The sequence below is a fragment of the Pelecanus crispus genome, chromosome 3 (assembly GCF_030463565.1).
Source record: "Pelecanus crispus isolate bPelCri1 chromosome 3, bPelCri1.pri, whole genome shotgun sequence".
Taxonomy (NCBI): domain Eukaryota; kingdom Metazoa; phylum Chordata; class Aves; order Pelecaniformes; family Pelecanidae; genus Pelecanus; species Pelecanus crispus.
In genome coordinates, this window is record NC_134645.1 from 52,624,866 (window position 1) to 52,651,333 (window position 26,468).

Genomic DNA, 26,468 nt, shown 5'->3' on the forward strand with positions numbered 1-26,468 from the left:
GAAGTGTATTGCAGAGCAGGTACATTTAATAGTGAGTGCGTGTCCTTGTATGTTGAACTACTACGTGCATAATGGGATGGGAAGGCTGTGATAAATCTACTAGTGTAAGTAGTAACAGCCTGTCATATACCACTTATTACATAGAGTAGTACCCTGTGTATTCAAATCTGGGAAATTATCATCTCCTCTGCATAAATAAAGATGTCCATGTCCAGGTGGGACTTTGTTCTGTCTGTGATGGGAAGGGTTCAGGGAGTTACCCTGGTCTTGTCTGATTGCTGTTTAAAGCTCAAGTGGCTTACAAAGGTAAGAATGTGTGTGGCTGCCAAAAGCCTTTGTCAGCATGAAGCCTAGCCTAACTCATGTCAGGATACCTCTTTGCCAGACAGAAGGCAGGGCACAGGAAGAAGCAGTTGGACAGTTTGGTGGGGTTTTTTTTTGTTTTGGTGGTTTTTTTCTTTCTTTTTTACCTGTTTATTGTTTGGCTTGTGAAATCAATTTTGGCACGCCTATAGATAGCTGAGTTTTTGCTGGGACAGTTGCCTCTGCTCCAGAATCTTTTGCCAGGAACCTACACAACTGTAGTGGCAAAGGGCTCCTAGGCTTGCCACGGCTTACACTGGGGCAACACCTTGAAAGCAGCCCCAGAAGACACACTTTTGTTGCAAACCAAGAGAATTAGAGAAGTGATCAGAAGGAGGTGCTCAGAAGAGAAAGGGATAAAGCGGTTTGCCACTGTGCTACAGTTATCTTAGGCTGGGGGAGACAGCAGTGGTCCAGGCATAGAAGGGTCAGAGGCTGTAGGAGATTATAGAACCCAACACTGAAGGTAGCCACTCCAATCTGACCTGCCTCTTAATGAAACTATAAATGCCGAAATATTCTTTTTTCTTGTTTTCTTATTTTCTTTTCTTTTTCCAGGTACATATAGGCTGTGGTGAGCTTTAGACAGAAGACAGGGACAGAGAACCTGCGAACAAAACAGGTAGTGGCAGGCATGACCAGCCAACATAGTTCACGGCAGAGTCGACATGCAATTAAAGCAAAATGCCTCTCTCTCTCTCAGAACAGATTGACTGGAGTGGTATTGTCATTTAACCTCCTAGAGCCTTCTCAGGCTGTAGCGGTGTCAGCTCTCTCTGGGCTTATTTATCCAAGTCATAATAAGTCATCAGAGTCATTCACTTTCCATATGAGGTTATGGGAGAAAGGCATGTCTGGGTGCTCCTTGGTAGTCAGAAGGGAAAGGCTGCCAAGGACAAGGAGCCCGAGCTGTGTGCAGCAGGCGGAGAAAGCTCTTCGGTCTCTGGATCACACTGAGATTCATTTGTTTTTGAAGAAAAGCTGAAAAATGCGCTTATGTTGGGGAGGTGGGGGTGCAGCTGTAAGTCTGCATGTTTGCAGTATAGTGAGCAGCTCAAAATTACAGCCTGTAAATAGATGTACATATTTAACCTCTTAGAAGGGCCGTAGCACTCTGCTGTAGTACAATGAGAATAGTAATACTTAGCATTTAGATTGTGCTTTCTATTTTCAGAGCCGTGCCAGCGTTAGGTATTTGAACGTAAAGCAGGCGGGTAATCTGTGAACAGGATTTTAATCGTTTTAATTTTGGGGGGGGGGCAGTGTTATTTTGCATACTCCCCAGAATAAAAGGAGGTTCAGACCCTTCTGCTCTGGCAGCGGGGTCATGGCGTCTTTCAGCCTTCTCCCAGGAGATACTCTTATGCGGGAGCTGATTTCTTCTCGATCTGACCACCATAGCCCTCAGTAATTATAGCAGCATTGAAATTCCCAGCTAAAAACAGAAGTGCAGCATGTGCCTATTCCCCATGTGATTCGGAAACCAGGAAATTGGAAGAGCCTGACTGAGAGGAGAGGGAGTGCAAAGCAATAGACGCATCTAATATTTATCTCCAACCTGCTACGCCTGGGACGCAGGAGCTGTCATCTGCGGGAGCTGATTATGCATGCAGCCAAAGCAGAGCCTGATTGGATGTAGTAAGACCTAAGGCGAGGGGGAGAGGGAGCGGAGGGAGAGTTCGGCTAGCCGCACCGAAATGTAAACACTGGGAAGCGAGAGGGAGCATAACGCCTTTATGCTCCGAACTGCAAGCGGCCGGCTCCCATGGCTCCAGCACCGGACCTCTTGCAGGTCTAGCTGTGCCCGGCTTGATGAACAGAAGCAGACGCTTCGGAGGATCCCCTGCCTGTGGATATAAACAGGGAGCGAGCGGGATGCGCTAGCTTTCTCCGCCGGCGCCGCAGCTCCGTCGTGCTCCGCGCCGCAGCTGGGACGGGGTGATGGACATGAACATGAAGAAGTTCACAGTGCGTCGGTTCTTCTCGGTCTATCTCCGCAAGAAATCTCGGTCAAAGAGCTCAAGCCTAAGTAGATTTGAGGTAAAATTCACCTTAACTTTGTTAAATGTAGCAAATACCGTTAGGTGCCGGTAACAGAGATAGAAGAGAATGCCTGCGCTTACTGACGTGATAAATAGTTAAAGGTGATCTTTCCCTGAGGTGGTGATGTTCACACCTGGTGTTCTTTGTTTCAGCGTAATTCAGTGCTTTTTCTTGGTAGTATTCAATACATTGCATAATAAATTTAGTGTGTTGCTAAGGATCCTTTTATCAGCCTGGCAGGGGAGGAGGAAGCTTGTTCAGGACATCATGAAGTTGTAGGAAAAAATTACAGATCCACTTAAATTAGCGCAAATGGCACCATCCTTTGCAATAGCCTCATCGTTTAGTCTTCCTCCCCTGCACACACACTATTCTTTCTCAGTGGCAGATTTTCAAATAATTAATCAATTTGCTAGTGCCTTTTTTAATATATGGTATGTTAGATAGGGATTTTCTTGCTTGTTTGTATGTTCTCACGCTTGTGCAGATTTTTGCATGTATCTTCTCTCCCATGCATCCTGGTATTTTTTTTTTTTAATTTTATTTTGTTGTCAGGAGAAGTTGTTCTTCAGGAGCAGGGGGACAATGCCAAATTAAACCTACAACGATTTAGCAGTGTGGGGAGATGAAGGCAGTTCAACTCAGAGATATTAGCAGATAGGAATGTGTGAATGGGGTAGAACCAGGATTTCTGCCTCCCTTCCTTGAACCATTGTTCTTCAGCCCTATATTTGGAGCTGTAAATAGTCAGCAGGATGTGAGATCAATTGAATAGATGTCAGTTATATTTATGTCGTCCACCTTATCATTGCAGATGATCTGCAACCTCTGCATTAAAACAGAGGTAGATGGGGCCTGATTCCCCTCTGCCTCACATTTGTTTTATGCTGGTGTACTTCAATTGACCTCCAAGGAGTTACTCTGATTTGTACCAGTATTCCCAGGAGGAGGATTAGTCTCATGCTGTGTGAATGCATTTTAATATGTTATTCCCTTAGTGTCCTATTTAAAGTACCAGGTAATTGTTTGAACATGAAGTTCTTCATGTGTCATTGCTTAAACAGGACATGCAGAAAAGCGGAGCTTTTGGCTGGTGTTTTTTGTTGGTTTTTTTTTTCTTAACTCTTTAAAATCAGCTTTCTTTAAAAATGATCATGTAAGATACCTAATGTTATTTCAATCACTGAATAGCCATGCTATGCATTTAAAACAAACTAATAAATGAAAGTTGCTAAAGCTTCCTCCTTGCACCAGCCCTGCCCCTCTAGGACTGAGAGGCAAGCCGGGGAACCCTTCCTTTCCGCATTGTGAACCCAGAATTGCAAAGGCTAACCTGAAATAGATGTTCCTTGTAACACACTGTAAATTGACTAAGCTCATGATCCACCAGAGCCAACAGAAAGTAGAGCTGGAGTCACTGAGTTACATGAAGGAGTTCCGAGACAGATGAGTGTCTTTGGAGGCTGCCAGTGTCAGGGAACGATGTTAGGAGGGGAGGTGATGTTGAGACAGCAGGGCTCCACCAGACCTTGTAACTATTCATTCAACAGTGCCATAGTTTGGGAGAAACAGATTCCACCACACTAATTAACTTACTGGGTAATCTAGTGTGAATGACCAGTACAACTTAGCATTTGTAACAGGCCAGACTCTCACTTCTTTTTTTTTTTTTTTTAAAAAAAAAAGACCCTTTGATCTTCAGTATTCCATTAGATTTACTGGACTTTTTCAATATCTGTGAAACAGTTTTCCCTTATGTGAGTTGTCTTGTAATGATTTTTTTTTTTCTGATTTAAAATAATTTGCTTCAAGAAGCAGCCTGATATGTATCCTATCGCACATGTACATTCAGAGCATTTCATCCACTTCTCTCCTCTCTCCCTTGACTTGGCAGTAATGGCCAACTTTATGTAAAGTGACTCAGTATTATAATGCAACAGGGAATAGGGGTTGTTCCAACCAGGAAGAAAAAAATGATTCATAAAATCTGTTCTGCTATTTAAGTGTGAAAATCATCAGAGATGTTCCTGCTTAGGGGGGAAAAACCAAACATATGAACATCAAGCCCTCTCTGTGATTTCTATCCCTGAGTACTTCTGTGTATAAATTTGTAATTGCAGCCTAATGAGTGCTTGTCAGCCAAACAGAAAGTACAAGGAAGCCTGCTGGTAGTTGGATTTCTAGAAGTCAGATTATTCTTCATCCTAATAGGTAGATATTTTTAAAGAGGCAGTAAAAAGGCATAGGTTATTACATCATGGAATGAGTAAAAGTAAAATAAAGGGAAGAAATTCAGAGAAAACACATGTGGCATTGCTTTGCTTAGTGTGCGTTAGCTAATGTACCTGGCAGAAGTTATGTGTTGCTAGATGTCATCTGAAATTTGGAAGCGGATTGTTGTTCCTAGGTTATGTGGGATTTTTGTTGTGGTGTTCTTTTGGCCAGGCGGGAAAGAGGGTTGAAAGGTTTAAGGTAGATACTCCTGGATTCAAGCCTCTGATATCTTTAAAATACCACTATTAGAATAGTTTCCAAATAATATAATATCAGTAATTAATATCATATGATTAATTACTCTTTCTACTGTGGTATTCTGCTACACTTTAAATTCACTTGCAATGAGCTTCTTAACTTACAGAGCAGGGATATAGATGCAGAAAATAACTTAGCAAATCACAGTTTGTAACTTGACCACCTTTAGTTAATCATTTCATATGCCAGTATCATGCTGTATCTGAGACAAGATCATTACCTTATGTAGATAGCTAGGTTTCACACCTTGTCCTGATAAACAAGGCAGAGCACACTTTGTAAATGAGGTATTACAGGGTGTTTGTTTCATCTTGCCTAAAATGTGTGCCCTTTTTATTATTCTGGGAAAACTTGCCTGAAATTTGAACTTTCGGTGTTTCGGTTTATATTATTTTTTAGTATGGCCTGCATTGCCCTTCATTTATAAGGTATCTAGTGATGTAATTTTATTAAATGTGCAGAGCCAAGTTTTGCCCTTCTGCATGCATATGGAGTTCTTATTGAAGTCAGCTGAAAATCCAGCAAAGTCAATGGGAACTGCATGTGTCCATCTGAGAGAAGGGCTTTGTTTATGGTTCTTGCTGAGTGTTGATGAACATGAACGTGAAACCGTCGGGAGAAAGTACACACAGTGTGGATCTGCTAAAGACTTTGAGCCCCGGTGGAATGCATCTTCTGGCAGTAAGCAATATCCCTTGATTTATAAATCAAAAGTTAAATATGCCATTCGAATAAGCTAGGAAAGAACTAAGCATGCAAAGAATTTGATTATATTTATTCCAGTAATGCAGAAGCCTTTCTTAGGGTTTTTTTTTTTTGAGAAAATGACCAATTAAAACATTGCCATTGATTCTTTTGGGAGATGTATCCGACTTTTGCATTGATGATGTATTTTTAATTCATTATTGTTTAATTCTTTTAATTCTTGTTTTGTCTTACTGGTAGTGGTGAATTCAAATTTTCTTTTTTTTGTCTATGTGTGGAGCTTAGAGCCTACCAGAGTTCTTGCAAATGAGTTCAGAATTAATCTGGGGCCTGGTGTGTCTCGGCATAGTCAGTTGTGAGAGGCAGGACCTCCTGTGGGTGATTCAAGTGTGGGTCTTCCTTGGGTTCTAATATGGGCATGTAGGAAACGGAAGCAAGCCTATGAAGTCTGGTAAGGAATAGTGCAGAAGGACTGGCACTGGCATTAAAATATTTTGTTGCGAGAGATTTTTGGTTCTAATCTTCAGCTCTGATTCTGATTTCCGACAGGCTTAAGTTACAGCAGCCTTAGGAAAGTGGCCAGCAAATGCTGAGCTAGACTGCTCCGCTTGCCCAGTGGACGGGGGCAATGCTACACTTGCAAACACTTGTGAACTCTTCTGCATTTGCATAAAGAACAATTCTGTTCTTTATCAGTACTGTGTCCTTTATTCTGTCTTCTCTCTTTCATATTTATAGATAATAATTTTGTAGAAGAATGTATTCTTTCTGTCAAAGGTTAGACAGAAAGAGGCAAGTTAGAGAATGGAGATGGGGATTAGCAGCCCAAGATCAGCTCTGCAAGGTGCAAGTCCTGAGGCAGCTTTAGGGTTGTTTTTTTTTTTTTTTTCCCTTGGTAATGAACATCTTTGTGATGTGTGTTCTTGTTACAGCAGAAGTTACCGACACTATTGTAGTCTGACTTCCCCCAGCTGCAGGCAAGACTTTTATGAGGAAATGCTGCAATTCTTGTAGTCTTACATGGCTTGCTGGGGGGAAGGGAGGCAGGGCAGGGGAGGGACAGCAGGAGGAGCATGTAGTCCATCAGATAGGTCACTTGAGGAGCCAGGAAATCCAATTTTCAGGCTCATTTGTATAACTTGCTGTGTCATTACGGATGGTTCAGACCTCTGTGCCCTTCATTCCCCACTTGTAAAATTAAAATGATGATGATTTTCCAAGTCCTTTGATACAATTCTACCTGTTTACATTGGTTTTGGTGGTAAGAGAGCTTACTCACATGTGTACACATTGATAATAAAGAAATTGCTCCCCAGCTCCCCAAATACTTCTGACTTTATCCCAAATAAACAGTCTCTTGCGCCTCAGGCCTGCTATGTGCTCTTTCCCACAGGCCTCAAATTAACCACTGAGCTACAGAAAGGGAAAATTAAGCAGGTAGATGTAGGGATAGCTTGTCCACAGAAAAATCATAGAAAAATACATCTGGGAGGGGTCTAAAATCTCTTAATCTGGACTCTCCCTCCTCCTCCTCAGGCAGCATCAGCTATACTAAACTATACCACCAAACAAAGACATTTTTCTAACCTCCTTTTAAAGACCTCCAATACCTAGGAGGTATATTTTACAACATTATCCTTAGTGTCTGAGAGCTTTTCTAATGTCTAATATAAGTTTTTCTTATGGCAATTTAAGCCTGTGTCTTCTTGTCCTGCCCACTGTAACTGTGAAAAACAGATTGTTTCCTTTTCTTTGCCGTGGGGTTTTTATGCATTTGAAAGCTTTCCAGGTCCCCTTTCTCAGTCTTTGCTGTAGGGTGAGAAAAATGGTTTTCCTCCTTCCTGAAGTTAGGGACTCGGGAACATGACCCTGTGCCAGTCACAGCAACATTGTTAGGGAGAAGCTTTTCCTTTCTTTTGGATGCTAATGGTCCATTGTAAATATCACTTTTATTTCAAAGGACTCTACCCTGTCAAAGACCAATTCAAATAGTCATTTTATGCTCTATCTCCACCATCTAAATGCCTGCATGATGCCCTGATCTGATGGTATTTGTCATCCAGTCCAGAGCTGACAGACCCTATCCATGGGCTCTGATGTCCGATAAATTCTGACACACCTCACACAATTAAACACAGATTCTGGTCCCATAGCCAGGGTACATGCATGTTTGGGCACAGAGCAAGGGCCTGATATCCTCATGTAACAGAAGAGGTCTTCATTTGGTTGTGGGATGGGTCCAGTCCGATCAGCTGATAGGACGTGCACATGCATACCTTATGTGATGGGTGCTGACACGGTGGTATGGTGAACGTGTTTGATCATGATCACAAACAAATGATGAAACGAATGAAATGGAGAGGTGTTTGTGGGCCAAGTAATGGCCTGATTCTCTGAGCCTTGGAGTATCTATGTGTGGGAGAGCTGAGCCTGGTGGACTAGTTGGAACCTGTGGGCAGCTGAGCCCCCGCCTAGCAGTAATTTCGAGTAACTTGGTTTTAAGCAAGTGGAAAATGTGTAATTTTATTCTAAGTTTTGGCTCATAATGTTATGGCCTGTCTGACCCTGTGGCACAAAAAGTCTGTTCTCAGAGGGCTGAGCTCCCCTGCACCTATTTTCACTATCAGCAGCATTCAATTCATCCATTTTTCTGCTAGTCTCAGGAGAGGACTCCTTTTGTGTGTGTTTTTTGTATTTCTGTCCTTACAGGTAGCTGGAAATCAGAACAAAAAAAACCTCCTTGTGTTCATTTATCAGTTATTTAAGTAGAAATACTAAATATTTTCTTGTCGGTTTCCTTTTGTTCACTTAACAAGATTTACAGTCCTAGTTCTGCAATGATTCTGTAGAAGTATTTGCTGTTAAGAAAGATTCAAAGTACTGCAGGGAACCAGCAGTTAGTTCTGCGCTTAGGACACTCTCTATAAGTGTGTGTGTGTTGCCATCAGCTCTTACAGGGTACAGTTTTGCTTCCTGGAGAACAAAGTCTCAGGAAATGGAAAAGAATGAGTGGAACACTGAATCTGCCTTGAAAACAGCTTCCTGACTGAGGACGTGTAAGGAAGCAAGCAATACATCTATTCAAGGTCCTCACAGCACTGCTACCATTCACACACAGGGAAGTGCCTTCCAGGCACACAGTCTGGGATGCGGGTTCCCTCAGTGGGTACATGCAGGGTGACAGCGTGGCCACGGTATGGCTTGGGAAGACTTTGAAGGGAGCAGCCACCCTTTAGCTGTGAAATCTCTCTCACTACTTTGAAATGTACTGCTGGTATCAGTATTTCGGCAGAGCTGCTTTTACTGTGGGATGCAGGAGAGCCTAGAGCGCTCTCACTAGCTGAGCACCAGGAGTTCAGGGATACTGGAAGTGCAAACCATCAAGAGCGCAGAAGACAAAACTGCAATATTTCCAATGAGGAAAACTTTTTTCTCAGATTGCGGTGATATTATTAGGCATTGTGTAGCAGTGCGCGGGCAAGAAGGGGAGATATAGGCTGCTAGCGTGCTTTCAGATGATAAGTAATTATAGTAATCGGTAAAATGCCTGATATCTTATGAAACCTAAATAAATGAGGTCATATAAATGCCAGGTGTAATTAAAGGGTGTCATGCCTCTGTCGTGCAGGGCCAAATTTGGACCTGTGCATGAACTGGCAGAAGGCAGTAAATAGTTCCCTTCAAGAGTTGTTACGAAGGCTTTACAAGGGGGTAAAATGAGTGTGTAGTTTTATCTATAAAATTCACCTTTACCTATTGTCAAACAACAGAGGATACCCAGTCCTGTTTGTTCACACAATTACCATCCTCCAGACAAGTTTGTGGTACCCTCCTGTGATGCCCAACAGGACTATGTCAGCTCAGTGCTGCAACACGGGGCTTCTTTAGGGATATCTGAGTGCTGGGTGGTGTCAGTTCCTGCTATATGTTATGAGTAAAAAGTAGTGGTGTGCTGAGAGTGATGGTAAGCAGGAGAAGAGATTTTTTTTTTCTTCTCATTTTGTGTGAACATGTGAAATATGTTTTATGCAGATGTATATGTGTTGAGGGTCTGGTATTTTATGTTGTGTTTTTTTTTTTTAGTTCTGTAGAACTCAACAAGGAGAAAATGGGTATGATTCGACATTTTTTAAAATTTATATGGAAACTTAGTTTAAAAACTACAGAATTTAATAGATGCTGCTGTCTTTAGTACAAATAATGAAATAATGTGTAACGCACAGTAAAGAATGACATTTCTGTTCCAGAGGAATATTAGAGGTTGGCCTTAAAAACTACAAAGAAAACTTAACTCTGTGCTGAATTTGTGAGTCTTTTCTATCATTATTTACATGACCGAGTCTTAGACACCTCCATATACAAATGAATGCAAAGATGTATTCCAGACTCAAAGCTTTGCCATGTCCCTAGGAGAGAAGGAATCCAGTAATTCCTTCAGCTAGCAGTATGGCACAGGCTGGTGTATGCCATAGAGAGTGAATGAACTAGGTGATAGTGAAAACTGTTGTAAAGTGCTCAAAAACGTTTGAAAAAGTTCAAACCTTTTGGTTTGAAAGATCTGTGTATTGTCGAACGTGCTTTGGGATTAAGTCTTTTTTGGAGTGGAAACACTCTGGAGAAATAGGGTGTGTTCTTGGCATTTGTCAAGCCTGACCGCCCCACAAGTCTGCACTTCGGCCCTGCGTTCCGACGGAGGACTGACTGTGATAAGTAATTTATATGCAAAGTGGCAAGCATTGATAAATGGTACGAAAGAAAAACTCCGTAATATATGCTTACACAAGCAATTTTCCTGACAAATAAGTAAAAGGCTTGGGCGGATATTTGGTTTTTTGGTCGAGGGAGAAACTTTTTTCTGTTAGTGGAAAATTCTGTTGTTTTGCTAGTGAGTAACAAAGAAAATCGTGCAGCAGTTCAGCTTTGTCTTCTCCACTTCCACGCTGAGGGCAACTAGTGGACAGGTCCTGTGACACTGGCCTTTAACTTCTGCATCAGCACATCTCCACGCTAGTCTTTCCTGTATGAGACAATCTCCGTCTGTGCCTAGAAAACGCCTGAGACAGCAATTCAGTGTTGTAATTGCATTCATTTTTAAGTCATCTGTGTAAATATCTTAAACCTGCTGGATCTGCTGCTAGTCTGCACAGTATCTATTCTTGTATGATTATGCATTGCAATTTTTACTAAACTGTGATGTGAAAGCAAGGCTTTATATTAGATTACTTCCATGACAGTTCAAGACCACTTCATATCACTGAATTTGAATTTTTGATTACTAAATGTGTGCAGATGTTAAATAGCACATACTTCAAAAGTTTTTTAATAACATTTCATTATGTTGAAAAGACCTGAAGCTTTTTCCTGGCAAGTAAAATCACTGATTTTTCTTCCAAAATGAACTCCGTAACATTTCATTAAATCAGTACTATCAGGATAGCTAAACCTAGACATTTTCAAAATGTGAACGTTCTTCATGTAACAGCAATACAAATGAATTTTAAAGCATTGGCATTTTATGTCTGATTTCAAACACATTGCAGAGCCTTAATTTGAAAGAATATATGCCTCTCTGGAGAATACATTGTATCTGTCCCTGGTTTCCAGATTCTTGTACCCTTGGGAGTTACCTTCTCCTTTGTATGTGGCAACTAGTGAAATAGGCACAAAAGGAGGAAAGTGTGGTAGTTAATCTTAGCTCTTACTGCTGCATTCTGTCAACTCCTCTTCAACTTAGCCTTCCAAAGGAGGACCACGTGTTTAGGCTCACTCGAGACGTGGGTGGAAGTGTGTTATGTGAATCCACACAGAAAAAGCACTGTGTGGTGTAAAGGCAGGAAAGCTCCCACTAAAGTAGGCATCAGCTAATCCCTCTCCGTCTCTCCAACGTTCAATAGTTGTCTGGGTTTATGATGCCTGTCAGTCTGAGGTAATAAAACTGCTTCATTGTCATTATTGAAGTCTCCTTTGTCCATGGAGAAGTTTTAGCAATTGTAAAGCAGAAAATATGTAAAGCCACTAAAGCAGAAGTTGGGTCAAACTAAGCTGGGGGGGGGGGGGGGGCGAGCAGGGAGAGACTTTGCTTTCTCTCTTAAAAACTTTTAATATACATTATCCTTAGTTTGGTAGCTAACTCAAGTGTTTATGTCATAAGGATGAGCACTTTCGGAGCATTAACCAGTTTCCCATGATTTGTAACCAAGAATTTTTTTTCCCCTCTGATTTCAAATTCTTTTGCATTTGCAGAACTGAAGAATCCTTAGTAAAAGCATACTTCAAATACACCTGCATTTTTTTTGCACCTTTTTGTGAAAAAGTTAATGTCACATCATAATATTGAGCGGCAGTGCTGGTAAGGATGGTGGGAAGCAGAACTTAGACTGCCTGCAGAGTGAGCGTAGATAATATTTATTCACCTACTTCCCTCTGTTCCACCAGTGCAAATATGGCAGCATCCAGATATTCTCTTTTCCCTTCCTACAGCTGTTAATGGCATTGATGCTATAGCATCCCTTCTTGCAGAGCAGAGAAATTCAATATGTATTTACTTTTCTCTGAAAGGCCATGTGCTGAAGAAAAAAGTCTAATGACATCTTTTGCCTGATGGTATGAAATGAATTTCTAAAAGCCTTCTCACCAACAGGGATTTTGTACTCTAGAAAGCAAATTTCTCTTTTTCCAAGATGGGAAATCCCATATGGAACATGAGAAGGAATACCATCAAGGGTTCTGAGGACTGTCACTTCCTAAGCATACACTGCCTATAGCAATTATCTGCCAAAAGATACTGATTTTATCCAAACTGTTGCTTTGAAAATATTCTCTCCAAACATCAGGATAAAGTTTACTTGCCAATTTACTTTTGAAAATTGGTATTCCTCTATTAAAGGGTCTAAGTTACCTGTAATCATATTGTTTGCTTAGGAAAAGATAATGGTGCCAACTACCTGTTCTTCCCCTGCTTGGCTTAAAAGTGTTTTTTTTCCTTCTGTAAGAGGCTTATAAAAGAAGCCATAAAATTAATTTGAGTAATGTTTGTATTGAAATAAATGCTGTAACAGGCAGACATTTCTGATGTTATGAGAGGAGTTGTTCTTGGTCAGCTTTCTCTGTATGGAAGTTTTTCCCTGGAGTTGTAAAGGAAATCTTAAGTTTTTGATTTAATATTTCCATCTTTCTCATAGTGCATGTCAAATGAGTGGATTAAAGATGTAATCTTTTATAATGCAGACAATTTGGGTCATTTCAAAACCAGAGCTTTTTGTAGAGCCCTATTTATGAAAAATAGGTCAGTCCTTTGCTTCCCCTCTTGACCGCTTGTTCTTTTCTTGATCAGTTTAGGGTTTTTTTCTCTGCCTCTTCTTTAGTGCTCATCTCTTCCTCCCTGTTGTTTTCCACATGCACAACCATGGCAATTATAACCCATCCCTGGGGAAGTGGGGACTTCCAAAACATTTAAGATACTGTACACATCACAGCCAAGAGAAAGTTTGCCCTTTTCCCCTTGCTTTTTATATCTTGTTATTGGCGTGACATTCATGAGACTGAGGCAGAAATAAGAACAGAGCGCTCTCCATGGAGTACCACTATGGTCTGCAAGCGCTCATTTATCTTTCTGGTAATCAGAGAGCTGTTGCTGTCTGGGATTTTGTATCATCTCTTCAGGAAGGGACATTAACTCCCTATTTTACAGTTACTGAGGGGAAGAAATTAAGTTGTTCTCCCCTCCTGGGATATGATTCTTTACTCTCGTCTTCAGGCTTTTCTTCCCTCTCGTAAATAAAAGTTGAGGATTTGAACGTGCTGTGCGCTGGCTGGCATGTAGACTCCCACAGCTGGACCACGGAAATGCTGAGCTCTGCACGGATGGAAACTGTGCCCCTGAGACCAGGCTCTTGGCTCCTGGTGTCTACTGAAACTCTTACTTTGCCTTCTCAGATGTTTCTCTTGTAAGGTAACAGTTCTGCTTTTTCCTTCTCCCTCGCCCTATCATTCATCTGATTCAGCTTTTTTAATTTATGCTTTAGACTCAGACAATGGGAATCACATGTTTTTGCTTTTCTTGTACTGCCTCTGTTTTGGTACTTTCCACCCTCAGTTTACTGAGGTAAGTCGAGAGTCATCAGTAAAAACAAAGCTTTGTTTGAGCAAGTGCTGATTCAGAGGAGACAGCCTGAGGCTGGGCAATGGCCAGATAGCTCCAAAGCAAACCTCAATAGAGAGCTTATTACCTATCTCAGAAATGTCGTCGTCCCCCCCCCACCCATATAACACAGCCCTTACCTATTTCTCTTTAAATGGCTCTGTATCCTGGCTTTCCATAGTTCCAATGTCTTGTGATCCTTTCTCTTTCAGGGAGAGCAGAAACGAAAACTCCTAGAGAGTCCCCTTGCATCACAAGCTCACGAATGTATTGTTGAGGGTTTCATACCTATGACTCAACTCTGCTTCCAGCTGAGCACGAACGTCTGTCTGGGATTTTAGCTCTACATACTACCGCTTTCACAGCACTGTACTCTGTTTTTAAAGCACAGTTACTATGGCATCTACAATATCTTGGAAAATAGTGAAACATTACCATTTTGCTTTGCATGACAACTTTTGTTCCCATTTTGCCTGTGTGTTTTCACCCTCTGGGTTTTCTTTTGAACTTCGAAACAACAAATCTCAAAGTGAAAATCAGCTGCAAACTTCGGTCAGTTGTCATTTCACATATGTGAACTCACGCAAAGCCCGATGGCTTTGCATGGTTTCTGCTCAATCATCATCCATCTCACCTTGCTGAAAGAAGTAAACTTGTGTAGTTATACATTTTGGGATTTTCGTGACAAATTTCAGATTAGCCTGCATTAATTTAGGCATTTATGATAAAAAGATCTTCCATTCAAAGCACCTTACCCTGGTAATTAAAGGCTACCTCTCCTTTTAAATTTACAATGCTGTAAAGCCTAAGCCAGTGCAAACCTACACAATTCAAAGCAAAAGGAAAAGCAAATCAAATTGCTCTTCCCCCCCCCTCCCCTGAATTGTAATCAGATCTGAATCAGAAGAAAGCTTGTATTGCTTTTGTTGTGACACTTAACACATTACCAGACTGGCATTGTTGGTGGTGATACAGCAGTATTCCTTCCTCCCTGCCAAAACGCAAGATGTAACAGAATGCATTAACAACCTACTCTAGGTAAACCTCCTTGGCTTCTGTCTGTCTCCTGGTTGGTGGCCTCAAGTTGCCAACAAGGACTACACCAAACAAATGTGGCTTTCTATTTAAGTGCATCTTAAACTACTACCAATTTCTGGGCTAGCACAAAACTGGTGTCCTGATAACTGGGCATGGAAAGGACAGCTATCCCCTGACCAAGCCTGTGAACTTGCAGGCTAAATTTGCTTGAGCTGGAAGCTAAAATGTAGGATGACAACGCATCTGGATCTGAAATCACAATATTCTATACATTTAGCCTCTAATATTATATTGAGATTGTTAAATCTGGAACCTCCTTTTTTCTCAGTGTAATTCTAACTGTTGCCTAACTGGATCTTAGATAGCGTCTTGTTCTGTTCTCCTAAACTGAAAAATCTTCAAGGCACAGGAGAAACAGTCAAGTTGTAGGTGGCAGGCACTTTGATATATGTGTGTGCACCAAGAGCATTGTATTAATGCAAAACTTTTCTCTATCTGTCTATCTATCTATTTTCATTAAATAAAACCAAAGTAAGCTTATTTTGAGCTGCTGAGGTTCCCAACCAGCAGTGGATGGGTGAGGTGTTCTGTTACCCCAGCAGAGACTGGGTCCCTTGTATGCAACCCAAAATGTCAGGGTCTTACATTGTTTCTCATTTACTTTTCTGAAATGGTGATCTGTCAGTGTGCTGCATGTCTGTAGTGTAGTCATCTGAAGGGGATTGTCTGTGTGTGAACACAGAAAATTACTGAAAAACCAAATTGCTGATTTCGATTCATTTTTAGCCTAGTTTCCTAAAGAAATGAGGCTTTACACATTCCATCCCCTCCCCCCCCCCCCCCCCTCCCGCCCTTTTCTGGCCATTTGCTTTGAAACTGTTGTCAGATTCAACAGAGACAGGCACAAGAATAGCGTTCTTACAGACATAATGTTCATGTAAGATTCATGAAAATAGGGGGCTAGAGAAAGAGACCCCACTAATACCACAAAATGAAGGAACAGGGGGAACAAGAGTGGAAGCATACTCCTTAGCCACTAAGCAGCCAAGCAGAGGGAGATGGCAGGAGAGAAGGGAACAACTTGATAAGCAACTGGGATTCATCACTGCATTGTTTACAGGACAGTTTCTATACATCAATGTCAGGAAACAAGCTAGGATTTTTTTTTTGTGAGGAGTGTATTTGGATTTGCTGTGGAAACTAATGAATCAGGCTATACAGGTAAATACCTGTATAAATATTTGGGCTTTGAAATACTATAGTCCCCAATAATGAGATTATTTATCATAATAGTGCAGTCTTTTACTAATATTTTCCCCATACTATGAAATAAGCTAGCTCTTTTGTTTTAGCAATTCCTACTTCTAATCTAACAGGTGAGAGAAAAGAACTAGCAGCAGTACCTTGTCAAGGTTACTGAGATGCTTTTGATACAAGGGGGAGGCAACATAGCATGATGCTGGCTGTTTTTCTCTTTTGAGTCCAATGATCATCTTTGTGTTGAAATATATTAAAGATGTTTATTTGGAGCTAATTATAATATGGTGTACTGAGGGGGGAACAAGAGGCATTGTACTATAATTTATGGAGAAAAAACTCACAGAACTTAACATCAAATGGCTGATTTATCAGTAGAATTATTTTAACAATGCTATAGATGTTAATGGAAAGTAAGAATTCATCAGAAAAAACATGGTACAATAACTCACAAGGTTTTAGGATTCTTGTTACAGAATTATAATTAGAACATCCGTGTTTGCCTGAAACGTCCTGTGTTGCTAGCTGATACTGGGTTTGCTGATATGAATAATTAATTTCTCTGGATAAAAATGGATATTTAGACTGTCTAGTAAGAGAGGCTTCAGAGCATTCAGTGAGAAGGCCTCAGGCAGGACTCTTTGCAGCAAGCAAGTCTAGGAAGAATATTGTTTTTTACTTGTGCTCTCCTTGAAATTATGCATTATAATAACTACAAAATTCTGTTGGATATGACTATATTTATACATTGTCAAATTATTTAAAAAGTTTGATGTCTCATATTTGCATGCTGAATGGTCAAGTGGGTCAATATACAAAATTTTGACATCTTCTGATGATTGCAGGATGTATAAATAACAAAGCAAGATTTCTGCATGGTGACACTGTGGAGCTGCTAAATTTCTTAGCCAAGCTCTGGCTATATAACTGTGCCTCACAACCTGGAATTAAAACTGACCTGTTATGTACAGCCTCCTTACACTTTGCCTGTGAATTACAAATGAGACATTAATGCATACAGGGGAGTCAAGGACTTATGTAGGCACATATAATAAATGTTTTACACTAACTACATTATGCACATCTTTCTGTCAGACAGTCTGTTCTGCTGTTCACAACAAAGGGAACATAAGCAAATAATGCCTAGTGGTATTTTTGCTCTGTTTTAGGACAGTTTCTGAACCAGATTCAGAGTATACACTATATAAGGAATATGTTGTAATTACAGCCACATTTTGTGTGTATGTATGTAGCATTTATATCAATAATGCAGGTAACTGTGAATATATATAGTATGGCAGTTTTTCCATGGAAAATGCTACTAAGAGGATTAGAGTTTGATCTCATAATACCATACACAACCTCTCGTTGACTCAGGAGGTTTGTTTAGTTCTGCTGGTCACCAAACAGATTAGTAGCTCAGGTTTTTGCTGCTGACATTCCTTCTGGACTGAAAATTACTATAAAGTTCACTCTTTTTTATTTTTAACCTTTTTTATTATTATTATTCATGGAAATCTCTCCTCAAAAATGGTATTGTGTAACTTATTTTAAAAATTGTTTCTCCCTTTCAGGATCTTCACTCCTCTTCAAGTGATCTTCATGGCATAACCGAACAATTTCTGACCTTGTTCCTTCCCTTTTATTCTCATGATTGAGCCATTTTTCTAGATCATCTCCTGTCCCTCCAGGTGTAGACTTTTCCCTTTTGGTCCTTAAGAGGCTCTTCCTGCCCCTGAAAAGTGCTGCTAATGAAATCATCTTTTTCCCAGTTGCTTCAGATGCATCTTCTGTTTCACTGCACCTTGTATGAATAAAGGCCAGCTGAAGCCCATCCTGTAGACTAAACCACTTCCCTCCCCTTGTTTAAATACATTCTTGCCACTAACTGAAGCAAACAAGCTCAATAAAGCATGTCATGTTGCCAATGTCCTTTCTTTGAAACTCCTGTGATCCTTCTGTTGCCTTCGTTTCCATTCTGTAGCCTTTCCCTTTGTCCTCCCTTCTGGTGTTGTAGCAAAGGCTGTGGACCCCCTTTGGTTAGGGAGCGTCTGCTAGTCACTGAGGGCAGATCCATGTTCATATTTAAGTCCTAAGTACTGAGAGATGTTCTTACCATCACACAGGCATTTTTCTAATCCACACTGTGCATGACCTACTAGTGACACCCAGGTTTTCACCCAGCAAAATTAAATGTGAAATCACTAGTTGCGTACCTTTTTGGAGTTTTTCAAATATCTGTGATGTTTTACAAAGTCCTCTAGCTTTTACTTTCATAGTTAGCCATACCAGGGAAACCAATGACTTGCACCCAATCATCCCTCTTAGTTTCTTGTGCTGCCAATGCATTTACTAGCATAATGTTAAAGACTATCAGAGTTATTGATTTTGTATGATAATCAAAACTGTTTGCACGATTATAATGGTAAAACTCCAAAGCAGAAGTCCAGATGTTTCTTTCATAGATTTCTGTGTTCCTCACTGAAGGGCTCCATTTCACAATGATAAATAGCTCTTACTAATGGAGAATACCTGCACTATAAAGCTTCCCCAGTGTTAGTGTGTGTTTTATTTCCCAACCAATCCTTACCTCCACCCCCTGTTCACAAGCTACTTATTATTGGAAGAAACTTAAAGATGGGAAGCGCTCTGTTTATTTGCTGTGCAAGTGTCCCTTGTAGCATAGACACTGGATTGCTGTTCTTTACTGTCCCACCACGGTGGGTCCATGCATTCTCATCTGTCCTGATTTCACTTGTGCTGCAGCCAACTTCTCAAGAACCAACTTTGTGCTTACTACTCTTCCACTGAACACACTTCTCTGGACCAACCAATACTCAACTCCCCAGTAGTCTTCAAGTACACTTTTTCCAGATCTTTCATCACGTATGCACTCTGAATTCACATTCAGGGGCTCCTGTTAGTTTGCGTAAAGGGACTTGGATATTGTAAGGCTTTCAAACCCAAATTGGTTTATCTTACTTAAGAAAAAAAAAAACAAAACCACAGTGTCAAAAAAAGAAAAAAGTTTGCACGTGTTTCCTTGCCTTTGTTTCTTCCCCTATTTAGGTGTTCTTTGGCTTTGATCAGGCTGCTCTAATCCATAAATTTTATGGATTTATATTCAGACCTCTGTTTCTGATTAATCTTACGAAAAGTTTTATATCCTACCCAATCCTGTATGGCTTCTCATCCCAATTACTGTTCTGAAAGTTTTTGTGCTCTAACCACATTGTTTCTTTTCCTGACTAGTCACATTCAACAACACCCCTCTCTGGAGGGGTGTATAAACAGGAAAACAGCTAAATATAGATCACAGACAGAGAAGGAATAGAATGCAACAGTGTGCATAAAGAGGAGTGTTTGGGCAGATGGTGTAAGGCCTAGAGGAAACCTGGAGGGAGAGAGAAAGAGGCTTGAGAATGAACAACAGAGATGGGGGGCGGGGGGAGCAGACTTACACATGGTGTAACTATTATATGGGAGAAAGGAGGTGGACAGAATGTCACTCTGTTCCCTGGAGCAGCCTGTAATGAACTGGGTTAGCATGACCAGAGAACAGGGGCCAAACCAGACTTGAAACCTTGTTTGCTTTGTATCTGCTGCCTTGATCACAAGCTGGTCAGCAGAACAGTCCCGGGTACCACAGCCGCCGCCTCCTGGGCAGTCTGCTTTGGCAGAGCAGAGGGCAGGGGAGGTTAGTCTTTGTATTAAACAGAACTTAAACCTTATTTAATGGAATGACAAACCATGAGAAATGTAGTGAGGTGCTATTTCAGACATCATCCTGCCTTGGTCTCTTACTGGTTGTGGTCTCTTCTGTGTTAACACAAGTTGCTGACATGGAGCAGTCTAACAGACTCCAGTTGACAGACTAGCTTAGAGGAGAAAGAGGGGCCTGATGTCTCTCCTTATCCTCACTGCAGCCCTTACCCAGCGCTTACCCTTCTTGCCCAAGCCAGGTAGGACGTGACCGTGGCACATTGCTGCATGCTTACACAGAGGCACCCAGGACACAGCTGTATTCCCAATTACCGCTCACCACAACTTTTATCAGGCGTGCATTGCTACAAGTGTTCAAAAAATGGGTAGATGTGGCACTTCGGGACATGGTTTAGTCTAGTCTACCCTTGATTGGCTTAGAGTAGACTTGGTAGCGTAGGTTAATGGTTGGACTGGATGATCTTAAAGGTCTTTTCCAACCTAAATGATTCTATGATTCTAAGTGCCTCTGTAAACTGAGAAGATGAAGTGCTCCTGCAGTGGGCTATCTGCCTTGCAGCAATGGCAGCAGGAGGGAATGGGTGGCCATGCTTTGGCAGCCTGCAGACGACTAGCTTGGTGCGCTAGCTCAAATCATGGATGGAGCAGGGCTGGCACCAACTTGCCGGGCTGTGAACTAGGGCAGCGATGGACAGATGCACTGTCTGTTCTGCTGCCTCCAACACAGGGGCAGTAATCTCCAAGGGAGATGGAGCAAATGGTGGGAAGCAAAACCATCTTTGATTGCCATTGCTAAATCTGCCAAACCCTGATGGTTGGAGCCTCAGGTCATTCATGGAAAGATGCCCAGGGATCTGGGTAAATTAGGGCTGGATTCAAAACCCTCTGCTGCTTCTTTCTGCGCTCAAGTGGCTTCTCTAGAAGTGCATGCTGTCTGTCTTTCTCTTCCCCAGCATCCTTCTGACAAAGACTAGACTCTTAGTTGGTTTCTGATGACCTCTTTTTGGAACTGTGATGATTACATGGGGCTTTTTATATTGCCAAGCAATTTTATACTGTTTTGCTTTCCTTTCTATGTTTAAGTATGCAATTACTCATATTTCTTGTTTAGAAACACATTTAGAAAAAATATAGTGACAGAAAATAGCCATCCTATGTCCTATTTAATGTTTAGAAACATTCTTCATCCTATCTTTTATTCTTGAAGTGAGACATATGTTCATTTGAGGGAAGTTTTTCTCATTTGAGCAAACATGAGAAAAATTAAGACCATTATAGAAAAGCTTTAAGAGCCATAGTTTTCTGGAAATTAGGCAAGCAGCACAGGTAATAACATTTTCTAATGAGAAACCATTTACATCTTCTGTTCTAAAATGAGGAATAATTCAGTTGTTATTATTTTGGGTTTTTTTTTTTAAAAAAATCACCAACTTGTTTAGAAGAATATTACTTTACAGTTAATGTACTTCTTACAAACCAAACATGTCTGTATGAGTATTGTTGGATTTAAAGCACTGGAGAGCTAAGTCTAATATTCATCTGATTGTAAAAAGGCGTGTCAACTTTGATGAGACTGTGTCTTATATGCACAAGTCTTTGCAGGATTGAAGCAAGGGTCTTTGTACTTTTTGACTGTTTCACCCAAGTGCCTCAAGCTTCAGTTTTTCAGGAACTAATCATAAGGAACTTATTAATTTTGATAACTTGTGAGTTTTCAGTCTTAGAATATTTTAACATTGCCACAATCCGTACAGAAGGACACAGAAGTTGGTAAAATTAAGTTCTCTGATGGCAGAAACATTTGTAAAGAACATTGTTAATATAGCCTGAAGTCTGAAACATTCTCTGGTGCTTGTAATTACTTAGGCTTTAAAATCAAAGATATGCTTAGTCAGATATTTTGGACTGAGTTTACTTTTTTTGATCTGACTGTCCAGAAATACTGCTTAATGTTGAGGAAGAACCAGTAATTGCATTTTTATTACAGTAGAAAATTATGAGGAGTAAAGGCAATGTACACCATTTGTTCAGTAGTCTTCAAAATACTACAGACTGGCTCCACTCCATATTCTCCTCAGCAGCAAAATCTATGGGTGTACCTACAAGGTTTTGGTTTTATTTCATTTTCCTGATTTCAGACTGTCAGATCAGATACTTTCCTGTTTGAAAAGATTAGTCTGATTAGAGCATAATGACAAAAGACCACAAGTCTTACCCCTTCTGACCCCAGCAACACCAAGGTGCCCCGGCAGGAGGGCCAGTGCAGGGAAGGCTGCAGAACGCTGTACCCATCCAGTGTCAAATAGAAATATGCTGCTGGTCCTACAGAGCTGGGGGCCTGCTGCAGATTCCGAATTGTTCCATGACTTTTTTCTTATCAAGAAGGTTATCTAAGATAGAATTTGGATTATTTTCTAACGTGGTATTAACTGGCATTATTTCTGATGTTGAAAGTCTTTAACAGCAGTGCTTGTTACATACGTCTGATCTGTGTTAGACGAGTAACCGTGAGTTAACAAGAAGGTAAATGGTCAAGAATATGGTTTCTATACACCAAATAAAACTTACTGTCATGTATTGCTAACGGAGCTCTGCATTTTTGGAGCTCTACATATTACCTCTTAGCTCTTATTCTAACAGTATACAATATCTTATGCAACTTTAAATGTTATATGTTTATGTGAGATTGTAATTCAAACGGACAATCTGGTAGTGATGAGTTTAAGCCTTCAGTTTCTTTACCCAACATACATGCATACCGCACTGCAGATTTTCCATGGCCTCTGCCTGCTTTCCCCAGTTCTGGCTCCCGACACTATCAGCAGTCTTGCTGCAGTCCCTGGGTGTGCACAGGCGTGTGCACGCAAATTCATGCACACGTGCATACCTGCATCTGCCTCTCCTACTTTGTCCATGCTCCAGACAGCTTATTTCACAGACTTTCAAGCCCGTCCCCACCTGCGGACCAGCAGCCACCACAGCCTGAGTCCTTTGGTCCAGACGCTGAGCCTTGGGCATGCCTGAGAAGAGGCTGGGATGTGGGGGAAGGATTACAAATGAGGGGTTACAGACACTTTTCTTTTAAGACATTTTGCCATGCCAGAGATGTAAGAGGAGCTGTGAGCTTTCGATTCAGTTGAGGAACCATTACTATGAATGGCTATTTTGTGTTGGTACCCACCAGCTAAGTAAGAAGAGGACGCGGCTGTGCTCGGTGCTTATTGTGAAGACAGAAAATGCCCTGAGGACTTTGTCAGTACCGGATGTGATGGGGGGGGGGGGGGGGCGGCTGGAAGCGAGGGGCTATAGCAGAGAGAGGAAGTTCAGCAAAACTGGGACTGATGAAGATGCAGTGCTTCTGGAAGGGAGGAAGGCTCACTTAGAACTAAATCTGAAACGAGAGGAGAAGGGAGGAGAGAGGAACATGGCAGAGCAGAGGAAAGGAGGCACAGTGAATTAAAAGGCAGAGAAACAAGGGTGTGGGGAGGGTTGGAGTGAACAAGCAGGCAACACGAGGCTGAGAAACTCTCGTCAGTAGCATACAGAGTCTGCATGTCTGGAAAAAAACCCTGTTATGACTGTTTCAGCAGCTGTTCCTGCCAGCTGGTTTTGTACTCTGCAAATCTTACACCACCACCACCACCCCACCCCCGAGGTGCACTGTGGTGAATCACAACTGGTAACTCCTCCTGCTGTAGATGCGGAGTTTGAGCTGAGGAAAGCTAATATCCTCTGGTGTTTCCAGTTTTTGGCTGGAAATCCTGTGAATGATAGATAATCCACAGGCTCGCACTTTTTCTAGCATAACAAAGTCCAGCAAAGAACATGCAGCTTGCACCCGCAGGATTACAGGGGAATGCAATAAAACATCTCCCTGAAACATGGAAGCAAACCCAACAGAAGGACTGTGCCAGGTCAAAGTTACATCTGTGTACCAGGCAACATTTCTTTTTCATGTTCACAAATAACAAGGCCAGCAAAAGCTTGATGTTGTAGATCAAACCTAAAACACTAGTGACATAAGCCCAGCAAACTTCATTTCCCATTTTCAAGAACATCTTTTCCAAGTTATATTTTTCTGGTTTGTAGCACATTCGGTAGAGCATCACTGGCAATCTGCCATTTAAGATTTTAAGTGCTTTATCAAAAGAAGAACCTGCCCTTTACAACATCCGCTGCATATGCATGGGGCTACAGTCATGATCCGAAAAATATCACTAGTGTGATATTACTAGGTTATTATCTATATGTTTTTTCTAGATTATATTTTTATTATTCTGTAATACAAAAATGCTAATAATTCTTAAAATCTCACTTGCACTTTGCTTTTTACCTGGTTTATGTACTTTGCATTCCCCTAAGCTTGGATAATGAATCTAAGACAACTGATTTGGCTGGTGTTTCTTTTTTCTTTAGAGTCAGAGTCCACTGTATTAATTTTATTGGAAAAAATGGGCGCAGAGACTTAAATATTCATTTGTCAAGGTCACCAGCTATTGAGAAAAAAATCTTCCGTGCCAGTTTTGCAACAAATGCTGTGTTGATTTCTGTAGAATATATGGGACTAGAGATAAAAACATGTGTGGCTCTATTGGTACAAGGAGTTAGACATGTACAAAAAAAAAGTGTCTTATTTAACTCTTCAATCATTATTTCATTTACTAAAATTACTACCATAGCTCTGAAAAGTAATGCTATTCCTTTCAAAACCAGTTCTATTGACTTTAAAAATATATTTTAATATCACTTCATTTGATGATATGTTTAAGCAAGGTCTTCAACGTAAAATTTAGGTCTTGAATTTAAAATTATAACATACATTTTCAGGACCTAGGCCAAAGTTACTTGCTGAGGCAAGGCTCCATTTAACATGGAATATAAAAGTAATACTTTAGAGTACAATGGAAGCTAAAGTTTAAGGCTTAGCTATTATAAATTCACTCCGAGACCTGGACTGAGGCTTGGACGGATGTGATGGCCTCTTAGATGAAATTTTTGTCTGAAGGGAACTTTTTCCTTGCTGTTGGGTCTGTGCATTACTGCAAACTGCATAAAACAGCAATAGGAACTTACAAAAGCACGCTCCCAGTCCTGCACTTATAATGAGTGTGCGTTTCCAGTTGGATGCAAGTCAATAAGCATCTGATAGTAAATTGGACTGTGGTACTGAGTAACATTTCCAACTACAAGTCAGAAGAATGAGTGATTTCCTCTGAGTACGAGGTGTATGCAGAGGATCAATTTTCTGTTGGGATTACATGTTACGGTGCAGTTGTTCACTGGGCTGCCCAGGCAAGTGATTCAGGGCTGCTGGCGTGTGAGCTTGCTGCTGTAAGCAGCATGGTGTGGGTTTTTCTAAACCTTCCCCAGTACTTTTAGCAAACTGTGATTCTCTTCCTTTGGGCTTTAAGTCTGTAAGATCATGAGATCTATAGTATCATGTGAACTAAGCATTAATGTGGAAAACAAAATCAGTAATACACAGCACACTTGTGTCAGCAAGTGAATGTCCAGCTTTTAGGCTATCTTGGGTGCTAGTTTTACCACCAGCTAATGTAAAAGCCTAATGCATCCTCTTCCTGGCAGTTTTGTCCCCTTACTGTTGACAGGATGTAGTAAAAATAATCTCCAGCCTATAGATATCTAAACAATGAAACTGGTGATACAGCTTTGGGAGGGGGGAGTGTTGCCTCTGAACTATTTATTAACACTAAGCAGCAGCAGGAGGCAAAACTGGTTTCAGTAGATTTAGCTTAGTAAAAATCTCTCCTGAGGTTAGAATATAATTTCTTCCTCATTTTGTTTTCAGAGAATAGCTGAGATAGGGTAGAAATATACTTTCCCCTTGAGGAGTGGAGCAGTTAGTTTTAAATTTCCATGGTAATCTGTACACAGCTCAGAAATTTATCTAGCAAACCTGAAGGATAACTGAACTCCAGCATGCAGAAATTAATGGAATTTCATGTTATGCTTGGGACAAATATGGCTGTTTCCAGTTACGGTGCCTGATTAAAAGGCTGTAAGTCTTAATGGGTATGAATAAGTTTCTCTTAGAAATAGATGAGTTGGTCCTGGTTCATCTTCTAAAATGGAGCGAGGTAGAGATGAGTATCTGTACTCACCTCAAGGCAGAGTGAGATTCTGCCGCCTTATATACCTTTCCTGTTCCAGTCTCTGCTGAAGCAATTTATGCTCATTCCACTTGTATTTTTACTCCTTGCACTGAGCATGGTTAAGGGCTTGCAACCTCTATGCCAATGTCCCCAACAAGGGCTACAACTGAGGTCTTTGGCCTTTTCCCACCACTGCAGATCCGTGGGGGTGTTATGACAGGCCATTATTAAGGAGTGTACAAGGGAAACAGTTTGCTCGGGGGGGCACGTGGAAGCTGAAGCTTAGTTCCCCCTAGACCTGCTGGAAGGATTCGAGGAGCCCAGGCAGGGCAGCAGAGGTATGGATCCATGGCCATGGGCCAAATGCAGCTGATATTAAGCAATTTATGAGAAAGGCAAACCAGTTTCTTTCCCCATCATATTATAAAATTTGATATAACCTGTGTTGTAATGTATCATCTGAACTGTATTTATGCTCTTTGGTGGGTGGGTGGGAGATAGGAAATATATTTTACTATGAAAAGCAATGTGTGACATTGTAGTGCTATTTACAT

General features: G+C 41.0%; 1 protein-coding gene across 2 annotated transcripts in view; it reads left to right on the plus strand.

The window, feature by feature from the left end:
- Window positions 1-26,468, plus strand: part of RPS6KA2 (ribosomal protein S6 kinase A2) — a 320,987-nt gene that overhangs the window by 140,579 nt on the left and 153,940 nt on the right. Inside the window, exon 1 of one of the 2 annotated variants that reach the window (XM_075706742.1) lies at window positions 2,305-2,403. The exons of the other annotated variant lie outside the window; for it this stretch is intronic. Within the exon in view, the coding sequence (XP_075562857.1) occupies window positions 2,305-2,403 (99 nt within the window). Of the gene's footprint in view, window positions 1-2,304; window positions 2,404-26,468 lie in introns of those variants that run through there. 2 annotated transcript variants of the gene reach the window in all.